The sequence below is a fragment of the Bidens hawaiensis genome, unplaced genomic scaffold, assembly GCF_021521415.1.
Source record: "Bidens hawaiensis isolate Kalapana, Puna unplaced genomic scaffold, B.hawaiensis_p1.1 tig00022871_1, whole genome shotgun sequence".
Lineage (NCBI taxonomy): Eukaryota > Viridiplantae > Streptophyta > Magnoliopsida > Asterales > Asteraceae > Bidens > Bidens hawaiensis.
Window position 1 is genome coordinate 148,137 of NW_027493566.1, and position 24,923 is coordinate 173,059.

At 35.5% G+C, this 24,923-nt stretch overlaps 4 protein-coding genes and 1 pseudogene across 5 annotated transcripts; 2 read left to right on the forward strand and 3 right to left on the reverse strand.

Moving 5' to 3' along the window:
- Window positions 1-4,458: 4,458 nt before the first annotated feature.
- Window positions 4,459-5,247, forward strand: LOC143566304 (uncharacterized). The gene is made up of 2 exons (XM_077053042.1): window positions 4,459-4,677; window positions 4,759-5,247. The coding sequence occupies exons 1-2, from the start codon at window positions 4,459-4,461 to the stop codon at window positions 5,245-5,247; spliced, it is 708 nt and encodes a 235-aa protein (XP_076909157.1).
- Window positions 5,248-6,967: 1,720 nt separating this feature from the next.
- Window positions 6,968-9,025, reverse strand: LOC143566286 (small nuclear ribonucleoprotein SmD3b-like; annotated as a pseudogene). The gene is made up of 5 exons (XR_013141212.1): window positions 8,796-9,025; window positions 7,817-7,869; window positions 7,468-7,534; window positions 7,319-7,375; window positions 6,968-7,227 (listed from the first exon to the last, which is right to left on the reverse strand). The product of XR_013141212.1 is annotated as a small nuclear ribonucleoprotein SmD3b-like (transcript).
- A 2,600-nt stretch (window positions 9,026-11,625) lies between these two features.
- On the reverse strand, window positions 11,626-14,980 carry LOC143566306 (uncharacterized). Its single transcript, XM_077053044.1, has 4 exons — window positions 13,159-14,980; window positions 12,332-12,484; window positions 12,162-12,233; window positions 11,626-12,083 (listed from the first exon to the last, which is right to left on the reverse strand). The coding sequence occupies exons 1-4, from the start codon at window positions 14,944-14,946 to the stop codon at window positions 11,934-11,936; spliced, it is 2,163 nt and encodes a 720-aa protein (XP_076909159.1). The 5' UTR covers window positions 14,947-14,980; the 3' UTR covers window positions 11,626-11,933.
- Window positions 14,981-16,551: 1,571 nt separating this feature from the next.
- LOC143566287 (uncharacterized) lies at window positions 16,552-18,499 on the forward strand. The gene is made up of 3 exons (XM_077053029.1): window positions 16,552-16,768; window positions 16,858-16,932; window positions 18,258-18,499. Exons 1-3 carry the CDS (start codon window positions 16,604-16,606, stop codon window positions 18,309-18,311), a joined length of 294 nt encoding a protein of 97 aa, XP_076909144.1. The 5' UTR covers window positions 16,552-16,603; the 3' UTR covers window positions 18,312-18,499.
- A 958-nt stretch (window positions 18,500-19,457) lies between these two features.
- LOC143566307 (AT-rich interactive domain-containing protein 6-like) lies at window positions 19,458-24,310 on the reverse strand. Its single transcript, XM_077053045.1, has 14 exons — window positions 24,109-24,310; window positions 21,996-22,863; window positions 21,780-21,913; window positions 21,666-21,705; window positions 21,311-21,363; window positions 21,095-21,140; window positions 20,856-20,951; window positions 20,623-20,736; window positions 20,428-20,479; window positions 20,258-20,330; window positions 20,082-20,148; window positions 19,944-19,994; window positions 19,769-19,861; window positions 19,458-19,643 (listed from the first exon to the last, which is right to left on the reverse strand). Exons 2-14 carry the CDS (start codon window positions 22,833-22,835, stop codon window positions 19,539-19,541), a joined length of 1,764 nt encoding a protein of 587 aa, XP_076909160.1. The 5' UTR covers window positions 22,836-22,863; window positions 24,109-24,310; the 3' UTR covers window positions 19,458-19,538.
- Window positions 24,311-24,923: the final 613 nt, after the last annotated feature.

Sequence of the window (24,923 nt, forward strand, 5' to 3'; positions counted from 1 at the left end):
CCCACAAGCACAATGATATTAAATCAAAAGAAATTCCAAATCTGGGACTGTAGATGATCCAACGTTTATGTAACACATGAATGCAAGGTTTTTCACGGGCACATACCTATAATAACAGTCAAATAAGTTCCAAATCAATATAGATTGTATGTATAATTCTATAATATTGTTATGGGCTGCAAATTTATATGCAAAAGTGTAAGAGATTGTGCACTAACTTGTGCCGAAGGGTTTCTGCAATCTCTCATTTCTTGAATATCCTGCAAAAAGTGAACAAAACTCACAAAATTACACACTACAACGTATGGAGTCATCTAAAAAAAATCCTCTACAATCAATTTTCCGTTCACATTATCAACCAATGACTTGCATATATATCAAAACCTAACTGCTAATAAGATCCTCTTCCATTAAGCAAATACAAATCCCTTTTGAGATTCAATCACGCAAACAAACATAAAAGCCTACGGTAATAATGAATCAAAACCCTGCAATCAATTTAAGCATGACTTTAATCATATTCAAATAGCTAGGGAAGAATGAGCATGGCTTTACAACACAAAACTGAGGCATTTGGCCCGTTCATATAATTTGTTAGATTTGGGTTTGTTTTATCTCAAGTTGGTCAAAGCATATACAACCCAAGATCGTTAGTTGTGTATATGAATAGTAGTGATAAGTAATAACTTTTGAGACGTTTCCTAGTTATTATTAATATATTTGTATGTAAATAGCTTGTTAACCGTAGCACTTAGAGCTATGTTTATTGAAACCTTTATATATATATATATATATATATATATATTACTGACAAAATTCAAAAACAAAATCATTGACAGAAGATGGCAGCAGCCATCAGAGTGCAATGCAGTCACATTACCTGAACACAAAGCGTCATTGGCAGTCAAATTTTAACAGTCAATCAACTCAAAACCACAAGAATTTATCAACTAAACACATCACAAATTACATTTCATTTTTGACGTATTCTAATTCCGTTAAATTTCAACTCATTTCACACTTTCTAATTCTAACTTCCAATTTCTATAAAACATTGCGAACCAGATGGTCCCTTAAGAGTATAAAATTAACATAATGTCCATCTAAAATGTTTTATATGTAATATAGATAACATACATACCTAATTACCAAAAGTTTAAGCATTAATAAATTTACAATTACAAGCATAAGTAATTATAACATGAAATATGATGTGGTTAAATTTGTCATTTTAAGAAACCATATTCCATTTGACTTTTCTAGGTAAAGATTTAATGAAAAGTTACAAATAAAATTAGTTGTTCAAATTTGTTAAAAAATGTGATTATTATGTTTCTACATGCACAATAGTATAATATAACATCCACAATGACATAAGTTTGAACATGGGAATACGTAAATTTAAATAATGCTTAACAAGTTATTCGGGTGCCTACAACAGAAACAGAAAATTATATTTATATAACAGATGAACGTAGGTGACTTTTCATAGGGATTAAAAAAATGAAAAGTAAATAACCATCATTCAAAATATCATGTTCAATTCAAAGTCAAAACACCCAATTTCAAACTGATATGATGATTAATGAAACATAAGAAGATAAACTATCAGATGGCTTTGTCTTTTAGCATTTGAATTTACTAAAAAGAACAAATATAGTCATGTTTTTTATGGTGTTTTGTTTTGGTGCAGATGCAGCTGAAAAATGTTTTCCCACTGGGTGCACAAAAATACTCACTGTTACACAATCATAACTGAAATTTAAACTACCTAACAAAGAAGAACAAACTTACAAAGTGAACTCACCATTGATACAACCGACAGCTGATGGCAAAAAAACTGTAGCTAAACGGTGATGCACCTGCCTTTTGTAGCAATAATAACCAAAAACAAAAACCTTAAAATTATAAGTAAACATTTACGATCTTGAATATATCAAATGAACTCAAAACAAGCGCATACGAAAATAATTAAATATCTAAGATCTTGAATATATGAGATGAACGCAAAAACAAGGGTATACCAAATGTATGAGCAGATGGATACACGAATCTCTTTGGCATGCTGAGAATTCTATTTTCGTAAACAATTGTGTTAGTACCAAAACACTCCCAATTACACACAACCGCAACAATTTTCCTCCCATTCAATAGCCGCAGCCGCATAGATACAAAAGTCTTCTCGATGTCCTGACCTAACCACCCCTCCACGACCATCATTCCCCCCCCCCCCCCATTTCCCACGTATTGTGAATGTATATCTTCTTTGAAGGTTGTACATTTAATTCCAGCGATCACCAAAAAAAATATGTGATTAATTGAATTCGCACAGTGTATTAATTTTAGTTTTGGAACAATATTAAACCTTAATAGATTAAATAACAAATTAAAAGAGTGTACCGTAAAAATCTATGCACGGGAGGATTGCTAGAGATCGATAGTCGAGATGGAAGGCACAACCTGTAAACAAGATATACACGATTTCACAATAAAATTAACGATATATAAACTCACAAAATTACACATTTTTAGCATCATGATTATAATTAGTTTTGTGGGTTAATTGAACAGAAGGAATCTAGCCTTCCCTTTAAACACTTTGAATTGAATCCACCACCACCACCACTGCAATGGGTCTTTGATACAAAGCTTCAAAAAAAAAGATTGGAAATATTTGAAAATCTGGTTAATCTACATATATATATAATGAATTAAGTAAATCCGAAACCTGCTGTGTATTTATTTCTAATCGAGGAAGATTCGAAACAGAAATCGATCTTACAAATTTAATTACCCTAATCGGATGATAGTGGAACCTATATATAATCACGAGACAGAGTCGAAACTAACATCCATGTCGTAGAATTATTCATCGATGTTGACGGAGGCTAGGCCCGATGATGGCATTGATGGAGGGCATGAGCTGTGGTTATTAAAGGATGGCATGACTCGTGCTTTCTTTAATGACAAGGAAAAGCAACTGTCGGTCGCTTCAAGCGTTGAGATGCTCCGGCGTTGTAAGTCAGGTGTAGTCTTGCTGAGCAATTAATATACAAGCGTCTCATGAGAGAGAAAGTAGGGCAGATGAAAGGTCTCTTATATGTATTATAATGTAATATAGATATAGATATTTTCGTATAGAAGCTCACATCTTAGAACGTATACTTGCAGGGGAAATATAAGACTCAAGATTGTTTGTATGCATTGCAATGATGTTATTTAGTAACAAAACTTATGTCTTTCTGAATAAAATAACAAAACAAAAAAGTAAATAGAGATTGAAAATAGAATCATAGCGGCTATCATCATCATCATCGTGATCATTGTCACTGAATGATAGAATCAGAGTGATTAAGCAGAAACAGAGATTCTGTGTAGTTGAGCATGTTAAAGTACGAACCATGAATCCCAAGACCATTCATGTTATCCGAGTCTGGGTCATAAACCTGAAGTTCTTTTTCCGAACCAACATTTATATCTATTACCGGTTGGCCATTCTTCCTAAATCCAGTTACTCGACAAAATGGCATGTCTGTAACAGTAACAGTGAATAATTTTGTAAAAGATGATTTTGGAACACCATTTTTCAACATCACCCATACGTCACAAACTTGTACCCCCTTATTAATATTATAGTAATCAATCACCGCAAGAGATTCCTTGAGCCTAGAGATCCTGACATGTCCAGCACAACCTATACCAGCTAAACTATCTGGAAGAGCTACTTCTCCGAATTCCTCACTCGTCAAATCAAATGCAATAATCCTTTGACGAGAATTCTCATTCATTACATTAACGTTACAATGAATAACCCCGTCTATAACTACCTGATTGTGAAAATAAAAAAAATTCATATGATGATGTCTTGGAGAGATTCATCGGAATACTTCTCCACGCCCTTGTGCTTAATGTAAAAACCTGTGCATGCGTGTCATGCGTAATCGAAACGATCTTAGGGTCGCTAGTCTTAGGACACACACCAAAACCAACAACATTTGTCCCAGACGGGGGCGCTATACGAACAGTCTTTCTAATAGACGGATTCCAAATAACAATGGATTCATTCGATTCGCGAGGAAGTTTGCGCAAACACACCAGTCCGTGAGAGCAATCAAGCCTTAACGAGCATTGTGTATTTTTTAAAGTTCTCTCTCTTTTGGACATTTGTGTATTATTATTGCTTTGCACAGTCGCGTTCGAGCTTGAGTCGAGCTATACTCGTTTAAGGTTTTCTCATAGTATATAAAAATAATTATAAACATATGTAAAGTAACTAATAAATAATATACGAGCCCAGCTCAAGCTTTAGAAAGAGAGCTAGAAGAAACGAGCCGAGCTAAATTCGGGTGTCGGTGGCCCAAAATAACAACCAAAAACCCAGTTGTTGACGATGACGATCATACTTTCCCGTTATACAATCGTTCCATACCTATTCCTCCCGCTACTGCCAGTAAGGTAATGCTCGATTCCTTTCACGGATTGGTGTTTCTGTTAGGTTTGTTAGGTTTTACTTCCGAAGCGAATAGACTGGCTGTTGTTTGGAATCCGTCCATTAGGAAATATGTTAGTATAGCGCCCCCGCCTGAACCAACTTATACAATTGTTGTTGGTTTTGGAGTGTGTCCCAAGACTAACGACCATAAGATCTTTGCGATTACGGGTAACTCGAAGGCGCATGTTTTTACATTAAGCACCAGGGCGTGGAGAAGTGTTCCAATGAATATGTTTAGTACATCATTTAAATTTTCATGTAATCAGGTAGTTATAGATGGGGTTATTCATTCTGGTGCTTATGTTAAGAATGTCGAATATCATCAAAGGATCATTACATTTGATTTGACAAGTGAAGAATTCGGAGAAGTAGCTCTTCCAGAGAGTTTAGTAGGCATTCAATGTGCCAGGATCTCTAAGCTCAAGGAGTCTCTTGCTGTGATTGCCTACCATGAAGATCCCGCGGGGAAACCATTTTATGACATATGGGTGATGTGGAAAAACGGTGTTCCAAAATCGACCTTTACAAAACTGTTCACTATTACGAATAAGTCATTGTGTTATAATGTAATTGGATTTAGGAAGAATGGCCAACCGGTAATAGAGCGAGATGTTAGTTTGGAAAAAGAACTTGAAGTGTATGATCCCGACTCAAATAACATGAAGGGTATTGGGATTTATGGTATGTGCTTTGGCATGGTCAACTACACAGAATCTCTACTTCTGCTTAATCACTCTGATTCTATCATTCAGTGACAACGGTAACTGTAACGATGATGATAGCCGCTGTGATTCTAAGATTCAATCTCTATTTCTTGTTTTGTTTATCTTTTTAGTAAGACAACTTTTGTTACTAAATAACATTATTGCAATGCATGCAAACAATCTTGAAAATATAGGTGCTAAGATGTTAACTTCCATATCGAAGATATATATTCTAAAGATGACAGAAATCCTTGTGTTGGGTTGTTATTAAGTCGCTATAGTATGCATATCAGGAAAGGCTTCATGTATTGAGAGTGTATGTGCATACTCCAATGTATGGATTAGGGGCGTTCACGGTTCGGTTTGAAACTGTGAAACAGCCCGAAACAGTCTTTGGTTTGGTTTCACGGTTGTTTTTGTCTTTCAGTCTTTGTCGGTCAGTCCCAAAAAATTTTCAAATCGTAGAGAATGGTTTAGTTTGCGGTTTCTACCGAAAATCATCCGTATAAACCAGACCGGACCGTTGGATTTAGATATAAAACTTTTTAAGTTAGTGTATACTAGTTGTACTTCGTTACGAATATCTACTAAAATGAAACAAAATAATGGATTAAGTAGCCGTATTTGTCGATTACTCTTCGTTTATAATTAATAACTTGTTAATTATAAAACATAATATAAAAATCCATAGATTGATGTTTACGAATTACATAAGTTGTTCTCTTCTTGGCTTTCTCACGTTTGACCATCAATATCCAGCTATTGTTTTCATGTTTAAAGTTTCTCTTGCCCTTTAATTTTTGTTTCTTATGTTGACTACAATATACTCCATCCTATAGTTATTTATTACTAGTTTAAAATGGTGGAGATGTAGTTGTAGACTTATTAGTAATTTTAGTCTTTAAACATCCTTGTTTTGTATCGATTCTAAAACCATGAAACCAAACCGGATCCAAAGTTCTCGTAACGGTTCGATTTGGTTCGGTTTTAATTTTCAACGATTTGGTTTTGGTTTTCGGTGATCAAAAACCGAAACTGACGGTTTAGCTTACGATTTGACCTAAATGGTGGAGATGTAGTTGTAGACTTATTAGTAATTGTAGTCTTCAAACATTCCGTGTTTTGTATAGATTCTAAAACCATAAAACTAAACCGGATGCAAACCGTTTGTAACAGTTCGGTTTTAATTTTTAACGATTTGGTTTTGGTTTTGGTTTTGGTTTCCGGTTACCCAAAAGCGTTACTGACGGTTCGGTTCACGGTTTGACCTGTTAGAAACTACAATAGTTGTGTTCATGAGTCTCATTTAACTATTTAAGAGAGAAAGGAAAAGAAAGGAAGGGTAACAAAAGATAAGTTGTGTTCAGAGTTTTTGTTGGAAAGAAACGAAGGTCATGGTATTTTGTACTTTTGTCTTCGAGAGTTTCATTTAAGAGAAGAAAAGAAAAGCAATATGAGAAAGAAAGAAGAAAACACAAGGCTAAGTTTTCCTTTGAAATTTGAAGGAAGGAAAGTGAGAAGAAAGGAAAGGAAAGGAAAAGAGAAAAGGGGATATAAAAGAAAGGAAAGGACTTATACTCTTATAGTGAACCCATGAACACTATAAGAGGCTAAAACCAACGAAAATACTATTAACTACACACCAAAAATCAAGCCACAAATCTTCACTTAAAGAAATATATAAAATGATTATAAAATGAAACTTAATATAATGGGAGTAAAACCCATCAAATAAAGGTTAAATTGCTGAAAGACGAGAAAAAATAGAAAATTGGACAGCTGAACTTAATCAGTAGAATGAGTTAAAAATAGCAGGTTTCGAAACATCATTGAGCTTCCACGAGTCCACATTCAGAAAACATGCTTAAACTTTATATCAAACATCAATCCGAATCTTACAAATCAAAAACAATAACAATAACCTAACTGGAAATGATTACTAGGAACCAGTGATGATAAATTTGATTATGATTCACAAACATATCACCTCCCTCTACCAGGACCCGCAGCTCCACGACCAGCAGCCTGCGCCTGCATAAAAACAAACCACCATCACTTGGAATGTTTTCACGACTTAAATTCTGTTTCCAGTAATATAATGAAATATAATTGCAATACTTACCCTAGCTCGCATTGCAACAGCACGGCCCCGACCAACACCAAGTGCTGAACCTTTTCCCTTTAAGAAAAAAAAAAGTATAAATTAGAGATACGTATACTTATCAAAAACATTCACAAATTGCATGTTGGGAGAGTAAAAGATGATGATACCTTGATTCTAGCTTCTAAACGTTTGAACATTGGAGCGTTCTTAAGCATGTCCGGTATGATCATGAACCTGCAAAGAATTGACAAAGTCGTCTCATTTAGTGTATAGTGTAAGAAAGAACAATGTGTAAGTGACTCATAAAGATAATATGATATATAAGATACAAACAGACATTGTTGTTTAATCATGCATACATATGATATATAAGTATCAGATATCATTGCAATTTGGTACCATGACTATTCTGAAAGACTAGTCCTGGTAACATATCAGCCTTTTTTTAAAACCAAAAAGATGCCTTAGTATTTTCCTCATAAAACTTAAGGCTAATCTCAAAAAATGAATACACACCTGACTTTGCTGCCCCGAATAAACACATGTTCAAGTTGAGCCGCCTTCCCATCCTGCAGACATGATGAACAACATTATGATATAATTGTTTCAAACTTTCAATAAAAAAAATTGATTCCAAAATTACAAAATCTGTTTAAATTTCTACTGAACTTGTGCTATTGTCTTCACCATTATCTAGCAAATATTTATATACAAGTCTGCTGATAAACAAACAGGCATGAGTAAACGAGCCAAGCCCGAGCTCAACTAGGCTCGAGTGCGGCTCATTTTTACTTACAAAAGTCGAGCTTGGCTCGTTTCAAACTCTTATTCTAAAGCTCAATCTCCATTTGGCGGCTCGGGTGCAGCTTATTTTTACTTACGAGAGTCGAGTTTGGCTCATTTCAAACTCTTTTTCTAAAGCTCAAGCTCAGCGCGGGCTCGGCTTGTTCATCATTTATTAATATATATAAAATTGTAATTATTCTTATATACATTGAGAAAACCCTTAAACGATCCTAAGCTCAACTCGAGCATGTGTGTAGTACCTTAAACGAGCCAAAGCTCAGCTCGAGCTCGACTATGCAGTGTAAAATCAATACATAGATGTCCAATAGATTAAAAACTCTAAAAAACCCAAAGCTACTTAATGCTCGAGCTTAAACGATCTTCCCATACACGACTCGAGCTCAGGCTAGATAACTAAACAAGCTTTATATCAATACAATATCAAATAGCTCGTGAGCGACTCGGCTCGTTAGCACTCCTAGGTACAACAAGCACATTCATATAACTAACTGTTGGCAGTGTTTAGGTATCGATTCGACGTTCGATAGTCATGAATCCGTTGTTAATAACCGTAAAAAGTAATCAGCGCAGTTACAGATCTACTGATGAAAAGTTAGGGTTTATGTGAACTACTAAACGAACGATAACAATAGAAGAAACTGAAATGATAATTGACTGTATATATATTCATGAATAGGAATATGATAACCTGAGCAGTGAAGGTGATGTTTTCCAGCTGGCAATTCCAGTTGTCTTCGCATTCAATCATGCTTCCTCTGTAAACTTCGCCGCTCTTGAGTTCTACGGTGACTATGTGTAGAAAGCTTCACCGGAATCCCTAAGCTCCGACTCATTCTGGACTGATTCTCCGACGGTTTCTACGAGTGTTTGGTGATCGGCGGCAAGGGTTGCAGATTCAAGGGTTTTGAAAGTGGAGAGTGGTACCTGTTAATTCTTTTATTATTACAGTGAAATAAGGTCAAGGGCACTTTCGTCAAATAAACAACTCTTTTCTTCTTTTTGGTATGATATACAAGGCGTATAACATTTTCTATACGCGAGTATACGAGTCGTATAAAGTTGTATGGTTAGTAGGACATGTGAAAAATGTTATACAAACTATTATAAAAATAATATAAGATTTTATACGAGTTATTATATGAGTCTTTTTTTTTTACTGCAACTTTTACACCGACATTATATTCCAGTTGTCCCACTCGATATCTAAACAATGGGATATGCTTTTATCCAAAGAAAATCAAGCACTTTTATATCAGTCAGGATGTTCTCGATCCTCACTCTATTGTTTAGAAAAATCTGATCATTATGCGCCCTCTAAAACACCAACAACCAACCATCACAATAGATTACACCATTTGCCTCTTATGCCTGTATTCTTGAGTTTTTTTTCCATGAGATAAGAAAGGAAATGATAAGATTTTAGTTTGAATCTTTATTCTTAAGTTTTTTTTATAAAAGAAATGATAGGAAAACTTGGGTGTTTTAAGTCCCAAAGTTTTCTTGCCAATTTGGCATGATTTGGAAAGAAAGGAAATGATAAATATTTAAAATTACCACTTTACCCTTCAATCTACATCTAATAATTGTATTAAAAATGCTATATTTGTAAAACTACATATTTTTTTCTTTTCCTTTCCTTTCATTTAAATTAAAGAATGTAATTAGCCATTTCTTTTCTTCCCCTTTCTTTCATTTTTCATTAAACTTGAGAATGCATTACATGCATGTACTTTCTTTTCTTCTTCCATCCTATCCAATCTTATACTTTCTTTTCTTTTAATTAAAAACTCGAGAACGCAGTGTAGTTCGGGTAACTTGGTGATGAATCTCTAAAATATCATGTATCAAAGAAGAAAAAAAATGTGGGGAGGGGGGGGGGGGGAGATTTTGCACCAAACGCTAATACATTGTCATGTCATATTATTTTTTTGAACGACCAACAAACATAGAATGCCTAGATACTCCGTACGAGGTGACCCAATGACAAAAGGCCACTGACAGCTGGCCCAACCCAGTCGTATGGAGCCCTTAAGCGCCTCCAAGTTATCTCCAGTTCCGAGGAAAATCCACCTACCCGAAGGCCCAATGTTAGGAAAATCCAGCCGCCCTCAGGATCAAACTGAAGATCACAAAGATCACAATCTTCATTCATTGAGCCACTCATGTTTCCCCAAAAATGTTGTAAGTGAGGTTTGAACTTGAGTCTCAGTTAAAAAACTCATGCTCTCTATCACTACACCACATTGGAAAGGACGTCGTACCATATTATGACTACGTTAAAAATATATATATATGTCTAGATATGACTTTAATCAAGGTCTAACTGTCTAAGCATAGCCAAGAATAAGTATTTCGTACTTTTTGTTACAACGATTTTATTCAACCATGTTTGCTTCTTTCTTTCTTTTTTTTAAAAATTTTTTTATTGTGTTTTTCTTTATATCATTTTATTTGTTTATGTATCATTAATTTAAAATATAATTCACCTTTTTTTTTTCTTTTTAAGCAAATTTAGTTGATTTCATATTACCCATAGAAAACAGGATAAAAATACTTATTTAGAAAAGTGATATACGCAAAGATATAATAAATATATTCAATCTATTTTGGTATAAATTATAATATGATTCGACCAAAGTGAAGAGTACCTGTCACTTGGTCTAGGTGTATGTAGCGTTGTTTCTAATGTTTAATCAAGTGTCCCTGCCTCGACATATGTGGTGGCGCTTCAAATTCAGGTTGTTGAGGACCTTTAGTTTGTTGATTTGGTTCGGATTATATTGGCCTAATGGTATAATATATGTAATAATATAATAAATTTATATATTGACGGTTTGAATGATATATTCGACGAGTTAATAAGTCCAACCCTTGGTCGACTGAGTATTTGTAGTGAAATAATTTGTCCAGTCCTTCACAGATGGCATGGTGTTTGTAATAAATAATAAATTAGACTTCCGACTTACAAAAGTATTTTGTAAGTAATTGATGCTTAAGAGGGTATACCAGAGCTAAAACATGTCATGTGAGTGCCTTATCTGCAGCAGGCTTGTTGAGATGGTTCAACCCAATATTATATTTTGTAAATCGTTTTTGTATGTCCTTTGAAACATGTTCTTTTTAAGATATTTATGAAGATTCATGTCTTCGCGCACTGTTGTATATAAAAAGATTCATGTCTTAGCAGTTGTCATATTGTTGTATATAAAAAGATAACCAAAAGACCTTTTGCTTATGGTAGCATATAGTAATTACATAGCAAGACATGTTCTGATACCTGGTTTATTTGCATTCGGTGATCGTAATATGTCCTGTTGTATTAGAAGTATTAGAACACTCACAAACATAACGAGAACAAGACTACTAGTAGCGTACGATGCTATGATCAATATTTATCTTTCGAATTTATTCAATCCTTGTCAAAAAAAAAAGAACTAAGGTTGATGTAAATTCCCCAACAAATAATAAACAAATTCAAATACACTATTAACTATTTTCCACTTGATTTTTGGAGTTACAAAATTATCACCAAGAATATGCATATGCACAAATTATCCAAAGAATGAGCCCATTATAAGTACTTATTATGTATGCTTCTATTTTAGCAACTTAAATAAATTGAAGACATCCTTTAGAATTTTGTATCTACATCTCCAAGTTTGTAGTATTTTCTTGTTTGGCCGTTTGACTTTTCAACAAATGGAAACATTTACAAGTAAGACCAAGGGCTACCTGGTGAACAATGAATATTGTTCCGGTATGTGCAAGTATGCTACAAAAGTAAACAAGCTCACCCTGTTGGTTCGTGAATGGTGATAGACTGATATCAGTACTTTGACCGGGTTAACTGGCTTGTGGAGTGGAACTCAGATTTTAGTCGTTGTCTCATATACTTGAGTGCAGACCAAAGCTTACCTCTAGCTTTGCGATCCGGGGTGCACCCTGACAATATCATTTCTTCATAAACACCCGGGACCTGAAATTCAACACCATTTTAAAGGATAATGGACACGTGGTTAAAATGACTAAAATGCCCTTTGTGCAGATTTCGTACCTCGTCAAATTTCTCCACACGAATTAAAGCTTTCATAAGAGTGGTGTATGTGACTACATCTGGTTTCAGGTCCTGTAGTTAGAAAATAACATGCTTATATTCATTAATTTGCAGAACTGTAATTAGAAAAAAAAAAAGCGGAAATGAGGTTGGTTTTTTAAGCTTCTTGCATTTTCTTTCATTGAACGTAAAATTGCAAAGGCTTCGATGTCTCTCCTATCTTCACAGAAAGCGTTTATTAATGCATTAAGAGCTAAATTACTGGGTTTCAACCCATCACTTCTCATGACCCTAAATGCATTCAGTGCTTCTTCAGATAGACCCTGCTCAATATACAAATTTCAATCATGAAAAGTTGTTTTTTCATTTTCATAACTGAATATCGATGAACGATTATAAACGAATATAACTAAGCAAGCACCAATTAAAAGCTTATTGGGCCAGAAAAATTAATAAAAACTAGACGAAGTTGTGTTGGGTAGTACTTTAATTTCATAAAACTAAGGTGTTACTAAACTGTAATTGACATAAAATTTAAATGAATATACAAACGGACGAACTTAAACTAATATAAACTAACGAACATAAATGAAAGTTAACGAACGAACATAAACAAATTTAAATAGACGAACGATCACTGACACAAATGAACAAATGAAACATGTGTTCATGTTCGGTCATTTTAACTAAGCAAACAAACAGTTATGTGCATGTTTGTTCATTAATTGAATAAACGAATGTCCGGCTCATTTACATACCTATATGCACTTGTTTATAGTGTTGACCAAATATAGCAGAAGAGAGAAACAAAGGCTGTTATGCAGTTACATAATCATGTAATTCATGTTATGTATCACAGTTAAAACAATAGCTAATTAAGTGCAAGTGTTATATTGTTCTCGCAGTTCTCTACTTCAAATTGACTTTGTATTGGGAGCTTTAACAACTTAACATGGCAAACACAAAATTTCAGTTTATAACTAAATTTGAAAAATACCATTTGCGCATAGGCGTTAATCAGAGCATTATAAATCGTTGAAGTCGGCTTCAAACCAGCAGACTTCATATCCTCTAAACATTCAGTAGCATCCATAAACCGCCCCGACTTCCCATATATATCAACCAACGTTGTATAAGTTATCACATTCGGCTGCAACCCGTCACTTTTCATCTTCCTTAACAACCCTCTAACCCCCTCCCACCTTTCTTGCTCACCAAACGAGTTAATCATAATATTATACGTAGCAACACAAGGCGCACACCCTCTTTGCTGCATTTCATCAAACAATTCCTCAGCTTTATCATGATGCCCTGACTTACAATGACAATCTATCAACGTGTTCCACGTAACCGTATCCGGCTCAATCCCGTCATCAATCATCCGTTCCAATATAGCCAACGCGTTATCAACACAATTATACTTCCCAAATGTATCAATCATCACATTATAAAACTGCCGATCCGGCTTCACACCACACTTCTGCATCTCCTTCAAAACCTGAAACAATCTCTGCCACTCGCCTCTATCACGATAACTTATCAAAATCCTACTAAAAACATACGAACTCGGCTTCACATTATTCGCTTCCATCTCCTTTAAAACAATCCTCGCACTCTCCCACCTACCCGCATCTCCATACGCCTCGATCAACAAACTATAAGTATACTCATCCGGCAAAACATCATTCCTCTCCATCTCATCAACAACCCACTCCGCATCACGCAGACTACCACTATTAACATAAGCTTTCAACACAGCATTATACGCCCTCGTCCTCGGTCTCAACCCACCGTCACTAATCTCTTCAAAAACCGCTTCCGCCTCCTCAGCTCGTCCCAACCCACCCAACAACGAAATAACCGAAACCACAGTCGAAACCTTCACCGTCAAACCGTTCCCTTGTATCACACCTAAAAAATACATAGCTCTATCCACATCACCGGCTTTCGTAAAACCTAAAACAATATCATTCAATAACTGTACATCTAACTCAATACCATCCGACACCATTTCGTTATACAAATTCTGTAACAATCCGGAATCGATTTGGTCCTTACGGACCAACGACTGGATAATTAAACCGTAATTCATTAAATCCGGATGCGCGCCTTCGGCGCGCATTCGGTTTAACAGAATAACGGCTTTTTCCAAATTGTCGTTGCACGCGCACGCGCCGATTAGTGTGTTGTATGTGACGGGAGCTAGGGTTTGTTTCTGCAAGAGGCGGAACGCTTCGTGGAGCATCTCGGAGCGTCCGAGCGCGTGGATTAGTATTGAGTACATGAACTCGTGTGATAAGCATAAGTTGTGTTTGTGAAGCCAGTTGATAAGAGCGTGTGTGGTTGAAGTTGAGGTTTGTGAGGAGGCTAGGGTTTTGAGAAGGTAATGCCAGAGTGATGGTGAGACTGTTCGGTATGACTCGACGAGTTCTGACTCAGTGAGGTTTGACTCGGTGACTTGTGACTCGGTGAGTTTTGACTCGGTGCGTCGTGACTCAGTGAGGTTTGACTCGGCGAACTGTGACTTAGTGAGTTGTGACTCGGTGAGTTGTGACTCGAGGTATTGGAGAAGAGGAGAGAAGTCGCGGAGGCGGTTGGAGGAGGATGAAGGTGTGATGACGTCATCGGGATGGGTGATGACGTCAGCTTCTGATAATGAGAGTGAGGTGAGTGAGGATGAATGGAGTTTGTGAGAGGTGGTGGAGAGAGGTGGTTGGAGGATGGTGCGGTGGCGGAGGAGGCGCGTGGTGGTGGCGGACGGTGACGGGAGGAGGAGAGTGTTCATGATTTTGCAGTTGGTTCTGCAAAACGGGTGGTGGTTGGAGTATGGTGAAGGTTTATCCGTTAGGATGAAGTGTACATTTTTAGTCCCTAAACTATGAGGGAATGTTAAAAGTAAGGGGATTAGTTAACGTGTTTGTTTATTCGATGGTTTTTAATTTTGTTTAGACGATCGGGCGTTCATCGGGTAAGGGGCTTGGGTTTATTCGATGGTAAGGGTTTCGGGTATGTGAATCCAATGACGGAAACCAAAGAAGAATGAGGTGGGTTGATGATTAGGTACTCATGTGTGTATTTAATTACTTTGCTACACCCTCGTCGGTGAAATGGGTACCAATGAAATGGATGTGTGTGATTGGTTGGTTTGACTGGATACTTCGTGTATAGTGAAGAACGACGGATAGGTGGTTTTAGTATCCAAAATATTTCCTAACAAAATATATAGTTATTAACTGTACAAAGAGTATTTATTATATTTACTCTATGGTTTTTTATGATTGTTTGAGAAATATTTTCAATGTACAAACAAATCCACATCATTCACAAAAGAAAATTAGATAGTTGTTAATTGTAAATATATCATTTATTACGTTTTATCTGTTTATAGTCGTGTATTTGTTATACGCCTTCCTATAGTTATTTGTTGTTACATATTAAGTGTTAGACCTGAGTCACATGATTTTACCATTACCATTGATTTGTGCTCAGTTCTTATGAGTGTGATGACGTATCTGTTCATCTAATGACAATAAAACCATGAAGGATGAAATATGGCTCTATGAGCCAATCATACCTTGAAAATTAAGCCGCTAACTCCTAGAAAATGGTATTGTTGGTCGATATTGAATGTTCATAGTCAAACTTAAACATGATTATCTATTGCATCACTTGAAAAGCCATCTGGTTTGTAAGAGTTATTCATAGTTTTTATGGTATTGATTAAGATGAGAATTTCCCTAGTTTGACAAAACAACGTTAATGTACATCCGCGTTGCTACCACCGCCATTAACAATTGGTTGCTCCACTAGCTTAATGCCTTGATGCCAAGGGCTCTTTTATAATGATGTTCCTGAGGAGGAGTTACACATGGAACAGCCACCCTGTTATATTGTCGACATTAATACCTTAAAAAGTATTATTTAGATTACATCATTATTCATACAACCTTAAGCAACAATATCCTATGCCATAATTCAATCGGTTTTCTAGTGTTACGGGAGAACATGACATGACTCGTATTCTTCAACGTTAAGGCCGACAAATTATTGTAGTTGTTTATGTAATCACATCATAATTATATCGGATGATGAGAGGTTAAAATTACCGAGCTCACACAACTCCTAGTAGGAGTCTCATACCGTCTTATACTCTTAGTTCTAGAGATTAGTGAATCGGGTCAGCTTCAATACTTAATTAATCTCTTCCATAATGTGATTATTTATTATTTTATATTTTACAGTTTAAATATATAGATAAAAAATATTATAAATAATTTTATATTTTATAATTAATTTAAAAACAAAATTGTAAAGGCTCCGAATAACACGACCCGAAGACATCACTGCAAGAAGTCGGTTACCTTCACCTTCACATTCACAATCTCTAATGTTCATTATTCAAAACCCTAAATTATTATTATTATTACCTAAAAACCCTAACAATGGCCAGCGGTTGGAAGAAATCAATCGGCAATGTCCGCTCTGCCGTCGGAAATGCAATGGGCGGTCTTCGCGGCGGCAGCAATCTTGCATCTTGGGTGGTTGCCGGAACCCTAGCCTACTTCCTCTGGATCAAACCCTCACAAGAGCTCAAAAGAGAACAACAAGTATGCATTTTTAACCTTTATTTATGATGGGTTGTTGTTGAATTGATTAATTGGTCATCATTTTGTTGTTAATTTCGGTTTGATTTCAGGAGAGAGCTGCGCTTGCGGCTGCGTCTGATCGGTATCGGTACGTCGAGAAAACGAAGCCGATTCCAGATCCTCAGGTTTGATTTTTATATTATTGTAATATATATTATACGTGATGAACATCAAAATTGATTGATATAGGTAGGGGTGTTCAGCGAATTGAGTTTTTAATGCTCGAATTAATCGAATCGGATTATCCGAATTTTGAAAATTTTAGCTGGATTTGAGTTAAATTCGAGATACGGTTACTGAATTCGAATATGATTCGATATTTTGAAGCTGGATTCGAGTTAGATTATTGAACTTGAATTGATTCGAGTTGAATTATGAGTTTGTTCGAGTCCGATAAAACACTGAACAACCATGGTTGGTAAACTGCTTTAGAAGTTAAAGATTAAGTAACAAGTTATTAAACGAAGTAAAAAACGAAATGAACTAGTAGTTGAATATAGAAACTTAAACCGGATTACTAGATTAGGAATTTAGAATTTTACACATTTAGACATTTAGTGATTTTGGCCTTTTGGGTAATTGTTTCTTGAAATGATCAGTCTATTGACTATTAATTGTGAGTACTTATTAGGGTGTGTGTAATGGTGGGCGACAAATGGGATTTGGGGCGAGAACACCCCCCCCCCTCCGGGCGACAAAAGGGCGATTTTGTTTTGGGGGGGGGGCGACATTCTGTTGTCGCATGGTTCTCTTGTTTAAATATTATTATTATTATATGTTTGTGTGTGTGTGTGATATATATGTGTATGTATATATATAGGGCTACCACACCATTACACCCCATAAACAAAACCCACCCTTTTGCTGACTGGGCGCCATGTGTCGCAGTTCGCCCCAATTTGTAGCTCATTCACTACACATAGCCTTAGAAGTTCTTTTGTAGTTTTGTGTGTGTCTATCTGTGTTGGAAAAGTCGGTATTAATTGGCAACTAGCTGCTAATTGGGCAGCTACAGCTTAATATTTTGCTGATCAGTCAGGTTAATTGCTAATCGACCTACTTGGACCTATACCGACTTAGTCGGACCTGATTGGCCCTAGTTCCGGCGATAGTTGCCTTAATTCCGACCTATTCCGGCCAACTTCTACCAATTTTGGGCGATTTCGGTCCTGAGTGGGTCGAGGTGTCTACTTCTAAACTTTACATATAAAAATGTGTGTATGTGCGTATAAACTAAAAATTACGTACTCAAAAATCGAATTCGGTTTTGGAACTTGAATTTGATTCAAATCGAATTTCGAGTTTTTCGAGTTTGATTCGAATACTAAACACCCCTATATTTAGGTATCAAAAACTTCTTTTATTCGGAATTGAGTATGAAATTGATGATCTAATTGCTGCTGTTGTTGATTTAGATAGAAATAACTGAATTTATTGTTGGATTGTGTAGGAAACTGGGCTTATATATGGAAACAAAAACAAAAGTAATAATCCTGAAAAGTGATGGGAATGAGCATTGATGGCAGAGGTTTGATGTGTGGCATACACTATACAGTGATAGTGAAACTTTTGGTGTTATATTTCAACAAGTTTAGTAAGGGGAAGTTGATAATTATTAAGTTTTGCAGATTTCTTCTGCATTGTAATAATGCCCCTGTATGAGGACCAAGTTTATATATCTCAAATGATTTTTGTTCAATCTAATACAAGTAAAATTGTTATATCATTTTGGTGTTTTTACCATTTGTGCACCTGAACTATTGATAAGTAATGAAGCATTCCTCTTTTGGAAGATGAAATGGATGCATAATGCATTTGCAGTAATATATCGCGTGCAGGTGCATGTATATTTCTATGTAAGATAAGATTCAATCGTTGTGTGGGTGTTGTTTTGTCTATTCTATATTGTTAACGCTGAGGCGAGAGAAGTTAACAAATTGATCAAATTTATCGAACTGCCATACTATGTTATTCTTCTTGTAGCACAGGGCTTTTATGGCTTAACCCTTAACATTATTCTGGTTTGCACTTAAGGCTGGTCGGTGTTCAAACTAGTCAGATAACTAACTTCAGGGTACTTATGCTGCTACCATACCGCGACCCGACCCGAACCGTTTTCTTATATTTTATTTTCATCAACCAACATTTTATTGCTTATCTGTTACTTAGGCTGCATATGCATATAAAGGCTTCTTTTATCGAATATTTTTTTACTTGATAAATAATTTGGTTGTACATAAAGACTTTGTATATAAAGATTAACACATTAATTTGTTGTAGTCTTATCTGGTATTCAAGAAATAACAATCTATGAAATTGTCTACAATTAGTTTATACATATCAGCTTTCGGGACACAATTGCCTCGAAACATCGCAAGTTTGTTAAAACAAGGCTACTACATATAAATCACTTGCTAGTGTTGTGTCACTAGGATAGCTGACACGGTTTGGTCAAGTATAATCCTTGAACTGTCAGCTCACCTAATAAAAACTTCAAAAAACAGCAATAACTACTTGAAACACAGTAAGTTAACCAACAAAACTCTACTAAAAACTTGCTAACAGATTTCAAGAATGACAACATAAAAACTGTATTTTATCGAAGTGTTCAAAACCTGAACTAATTTACTGTAAAACAAACACGACAACAAACCATCTTTAAAGATAAATTAACACTAAATATTTTCCTGTTACCACTTTTAAAATCCTAATTACTGCTGAATTAAAAAACTTAAAAGCTTGACTGCTCAAAAGGCACACGAACCAACAGCCGTCCATGTAAGCTCACGATTGCTGATGTACGAAGCGGGTCGATTCTTGATGGTAAGCTAATCACCTGTAATATTATTAAATAGCCAAACAAAAACAATATGAGATTAACATATTTCAAGTTATTATTCGAATAATACTATATTATTAGTTAAGAAAAAACATAAATGGACCATTTTATCCCCAACAAACCTTTTTGAAAGGCGTAATACCCCATGGATTGTCAAGTTGCTCTGGTTGACCTGTGATCACAAGGCGCCCAGCAGGATCTGACTGGACGCGTACCTAATCCATCAAAAAAGCAGTATAAAAAAGTCAACTACTGGTCAACAATTAGGTCAATATTTCGTAAAAGTAAGTTTCTAACCTCTTCTCGCAACAGGCCTGGAACTAGTGCATACACCTCAAAGCAATCTTTCTGTTCATACAAATAGTTAACTTTGACATCTAGTAACTGAAAAAGTCAAATGCTTGTTATGTATGTTACAGGTTTGATAATACTTACTGTTACTAGCACGTTTATTTTAACCCAATCGGCAGGAGGACCAACATCAGCAACAGTTGAGACAGCTCTATCATGATTATAAAGGTAGGCAAATGTTAATACACGTTTAAACAAACAACACGAAAATGTGATGAATATATAAAATTGGGAGACAGAATAGATATTAGACACTTAACTGCCTAGATGTTTCGGTTCTTGCAGCTTTCACAGAATGCTCAACTTCACTTGGTCTCTTTTGTTTTAGTGACACTATATGTGATATCATTACTCGATTAGAACATATTTTGTTGATGTATAATTTTATTTTTAATATTATTATAATTATAACTTGACAGGTGGACATTACCGATGCTTTTAAGACTTCTTTCGCGCTTCTGTGAATTGTTGGAATTCTTTTCCTGAAAAAGTGAAATACAAGAAGTCAATTCATCATTGCAGCATTCTTTTTGTGATTACTCTGAAATATTATCACTGCAGAGTTGTCAAATGACAGAAAAATGCCCCTGAATGGCTGGATCTACTCAATGATTGGTTCACTAACCTCACCGAAACCTGAAAGACGTTGAGCATGCCAACCCTGCATGGCTCGAGCTGCAGCGTCCCTCCGTGCCCTACCTGGTCCGGATCCTGAACCCGGGGTCTGATGGCCGTTTGCCTGCACAAGCCATTTATAAAATCAAATATGTTTGGCCTGTAGTATATGCATAATAAACAAATATATATCGACTCAAACACAATAATCATATATGAAAACTGAATATTCTATCAACAAACCTCATTTTCAAGAATAGGGGCCTCTGGGAAGAGAGTTGAAAGAGGGAATTCAAGCTCACCAATCTGAACCTTATGTCTTTCGTACTCGAGAAGTGCCTACAAATAACAAAAGGTTAAATAGCAACTGGTGATCAAGAAATTAATAATATAGCGCTTGTGATGCCCTCAAAATATATTACCAAGATGAAAAGTTGCTGGATTTTGGAACTTTAGTAAAAAAAATGTAACATAATCATTACCTTTTCATAAAACTGGCGGAATGTATACGAGACGGTTGTGCAAGTCCTTCAGAATATAAACCATAAAGGATTATTAGCATGATAATCGTATAATATATCAGTTCTTTTTTTTTACATATACAAGAGAGAAAACAAAAGTGACCAAGATAATCTGTTTCTGCTTTAATTAAAACAGTAGATTGTATTGAATAATAAACTCATGTTCTTAGTTCTTACTTAGGTGGATTGAAAGCTTCGCCTATATATCGCCACAACTTGGATCCAGTTACCTGAAGAGAGAGAGAATGTTGAATAATCAATAGAAAATATGTACATTGCATAGTAATTCACCTGTTTCTCAAGAATTACATTATCACTTTCAGTTTTTCAAAAAAACTGATAGGTCATATTGTTAATATATTCATAACAGATATAGATCAAACTTCAATTGAATACATTAAGAATAACATTATTCATTAAAAATACAACAACATAACAAATTTACATGCTTTTGTTTTTCAAAAAAATTTGTTTGCTATTAACATTAGAATTATGTATGCCAAATGATGCAGAAAGAAAAGATAAAGTATACCCGGTCATATCCACCCAATTTGATAACCGACCTCCACAACCTATAACAAAAATACAATAAAATCAAGCCGTCACCCAAAAGCAGAATAATATGAATGTGAACCAATAAGCTTACTTCAGGCAATTTAACGGTTGTCCATAAAACTTTGGAGGCTTAAATTCCAAGTTTTTCTCCTTATAAAGAGCTTCCAACTCTTTCATGAATATTTCTTGATCCTCTTCGGTCCCAGATTCATAAGCCTCATCCATCTAATCATAGCATACCAAACACCATCTTGTTAAAATAGCTAAAGATTCACTAATTATGCAGAATATTTCAATGTAAAATTACCTTTGTGTCCTCTAGCTTGTTCTTCAATGTATGTGTATTATGATCCTCAGCTTTAACAGGTGTATGGTCCACAAGCTCTTGATGTTTATCATCTCGAGTATAATCTGCTTCATTGTTATTTTCTGGCATCTTCATAGTACCATCATGATCATCATCCATATATGCAGCATCAATCTTATCATCACCCTTCATTGAAGCATCATTCTCACCATCATGAACCTCATCCACACGCGATTCCTGCTCGATTTTGTTAGCCTGCGTCTCCTCTTCAACTTTATTAGGTGAATGTTCCACAAGCTCTTGATGTTTTTCATCTCCTTCATTGTTATTCTCTGGCATCTTCATAGAATCATCATGACCATCATTCATACTATCATCAATCTTATCATCACCCATTGCTGAAGCATCATTCTCACCATCATGAACCTCATCCAAACGCGATTCCTGCTCGATTTTGTTAACTTGCATCTCCTCTTCAGCTTTATTAGGTGAATGTTCCGCAAGCTCTTGATGTTTTTCATCTTCTTCAATGTTAATCTCTGGCGTCTTCATAGAATCATCATGATCCTCATTCTTATCATCACCAATTGCTGAAGCATCTTTCTTATCATCACCAATTGCTGAAGCATCTTTCTCACTATCATGAACCTCATCCACCAGTGATTCCTGCTCGATTTTGTTAGCTTGCATCTCCTCTTCATCTTTCTTACTTGCACCTTCTTGCTCAATCCCAATTTCATCTAATAGTGTGTCAACTAAACCAAGAGACGCTTGTTGTTTGTCTTCTACATGTTCTACACCAATCACTTCATCTTCTAAAACCTTTCCAGCATCCTCCATCTCAAACTCTCTTTGATCCAATTAAATTCTACCAAAACAGTATTTTATTTGTAAAAATCAGTTCTAGGAGCTGATTAGTCGCTAATCGATGGGCAGCCAATGCGATTTCAACTAATCGACCCCTAAAATCGATAATCAGTCAAATCCAGGATTCCAGTCAAAATTGATCAAAATCTTTGAAGCATTCGAAAAGGTATACTTATTATCCCAATCCAATTAAGAACTTTGAAGAAGTATACATAAATTTTGAAAACTTTTGTGTAACACTCAAATGAGAACCAAAAAAACGTTGAGAACTGCAAAAACCGTATATTGCACTTGTACCTTTTACCTTTTGGTTCAAGTGTTATGCAGAAGGCGATTACATAATCGCCTACCCACTATCTCATAAAATCACTAATGCATCAGGTACGCTTGCTTTATGCGGTTCTCACATTTCTCCACATTTTTTTAGTTCTGAAAAGAATGCTATACATATATACACACACACAGTGTTTTAAAAACCGGTTAAACCGAATTTCGCACAACAGGCCGGTATTTTGAGTCCGGTATTTTTGACCGGTTAGCTAGAACATCGTACCGGCGGTTTTTGTCTAAAATACCGGTGTTTACCGGCAAACTGGTTTTAAGTCCGAGAAATTTTTGGTATTTGCGGCCCATATTTTTTCAAAATTACTTTTAACCCAACAATTAACATTCAAAGGTGTAAACTTTATGACTATTTTTTTTTTAAATTGAGTGCTTTTGCATTATTTTTTTAATATGTGTTAACTTTTGAATTATTTTTTTATAGGAATCATTTAGTTTTAGGTTATCTTTGGATTGAAGTTACATTTATAGAAAATTATAAGGCAAACTATTCAACCGGTCGAACTTCCCTGAATAACCCGGTTCAACCGGTTGTACCATTAATTTAACTCAATCCGGTACAAGTAAAATACCGATTTTTAAAACATTGTCACACATATAATTTTGAAAAAATTACATATAAAATTCCAATCCGACTAATCCCCCTATTAATCCAAATAATCGCTAATCTGTACCCTACCGCCTAGCGAGTTTCACAACAATGAGAACGTTTCCACAAAATTTGAACCAATTAAATACCAAAACCCTAATTCACACACAAACCCTAGCTTTTAACCGTCAAAAAGTACAAATTATCACAAACTCAGCAGGTCAAACTATGATTCATGACAAAAATAGCTGAATAATGAAACAATTAAATTGAGATTATAAATTGGTAACAAGTTATTGAGGTTCGTAAGCTTACATTGCGTGCGGAACGAAGGCGTAATAGTTAATAATAATGGTAGGGTTTTTGTAAATGTGTGTTTTTGAGGACAGGTGGCGATTGGTGATTGGATGAGAGGTACGCCGGAGGAGCACGGTGGTGGTGGTGGTGGTTAGTGGTGGTGGTGTCTGCTGTCATTCATCTGGTCAAATACAGAGAAATAGAAAAAATAGAAAGAGAGAATGAGTCTTGCCTCATGTTACCACGTGGATAGAGTTTGTTGCGTCTGTGAAAGGACTATATTTAACCCCCCACATATGTATTACATGTTAACAGTGTTGTAAAAATGGTTAGTCGCTAGTCGAGCGAGCGATGCAGTCAGAACTATTGATAAATCGGGATTAATCAAGATTAATTGAAAATTTATCGGATCGGACTTTAATGTATATAGACAGACATTTTTATATGAAATTTTCAGGTTTATATAAACATATATAGATTTTGGTTGGAACCTTGCTAGAAAACGGTGACTAAGTCCGATTAATCATGATTTTGGTCGGATTTGACCATTGACTGATTAATTGACCGACTAGTTCAAAATTAATCAGTGGGGTGATTAATCAGGATTTTTGCAACACTACCTGTGAATGGTTGTGATTTGAGACCTGTAATGAAAAATGCATTTGATAATTTTGGAAAATGTCTTTTTTTAATGACAAAGGTTCGGGCATCCGAGATAATTTTTACGCATGATAAACAGAACGTGGTGGCCTGATCCATTCACGCAGGAAGAAACACATAATTGTTGAAAACTTTCGTGTTCAACCTGGAGCAAATTGCTCTAGGCCAGAGAC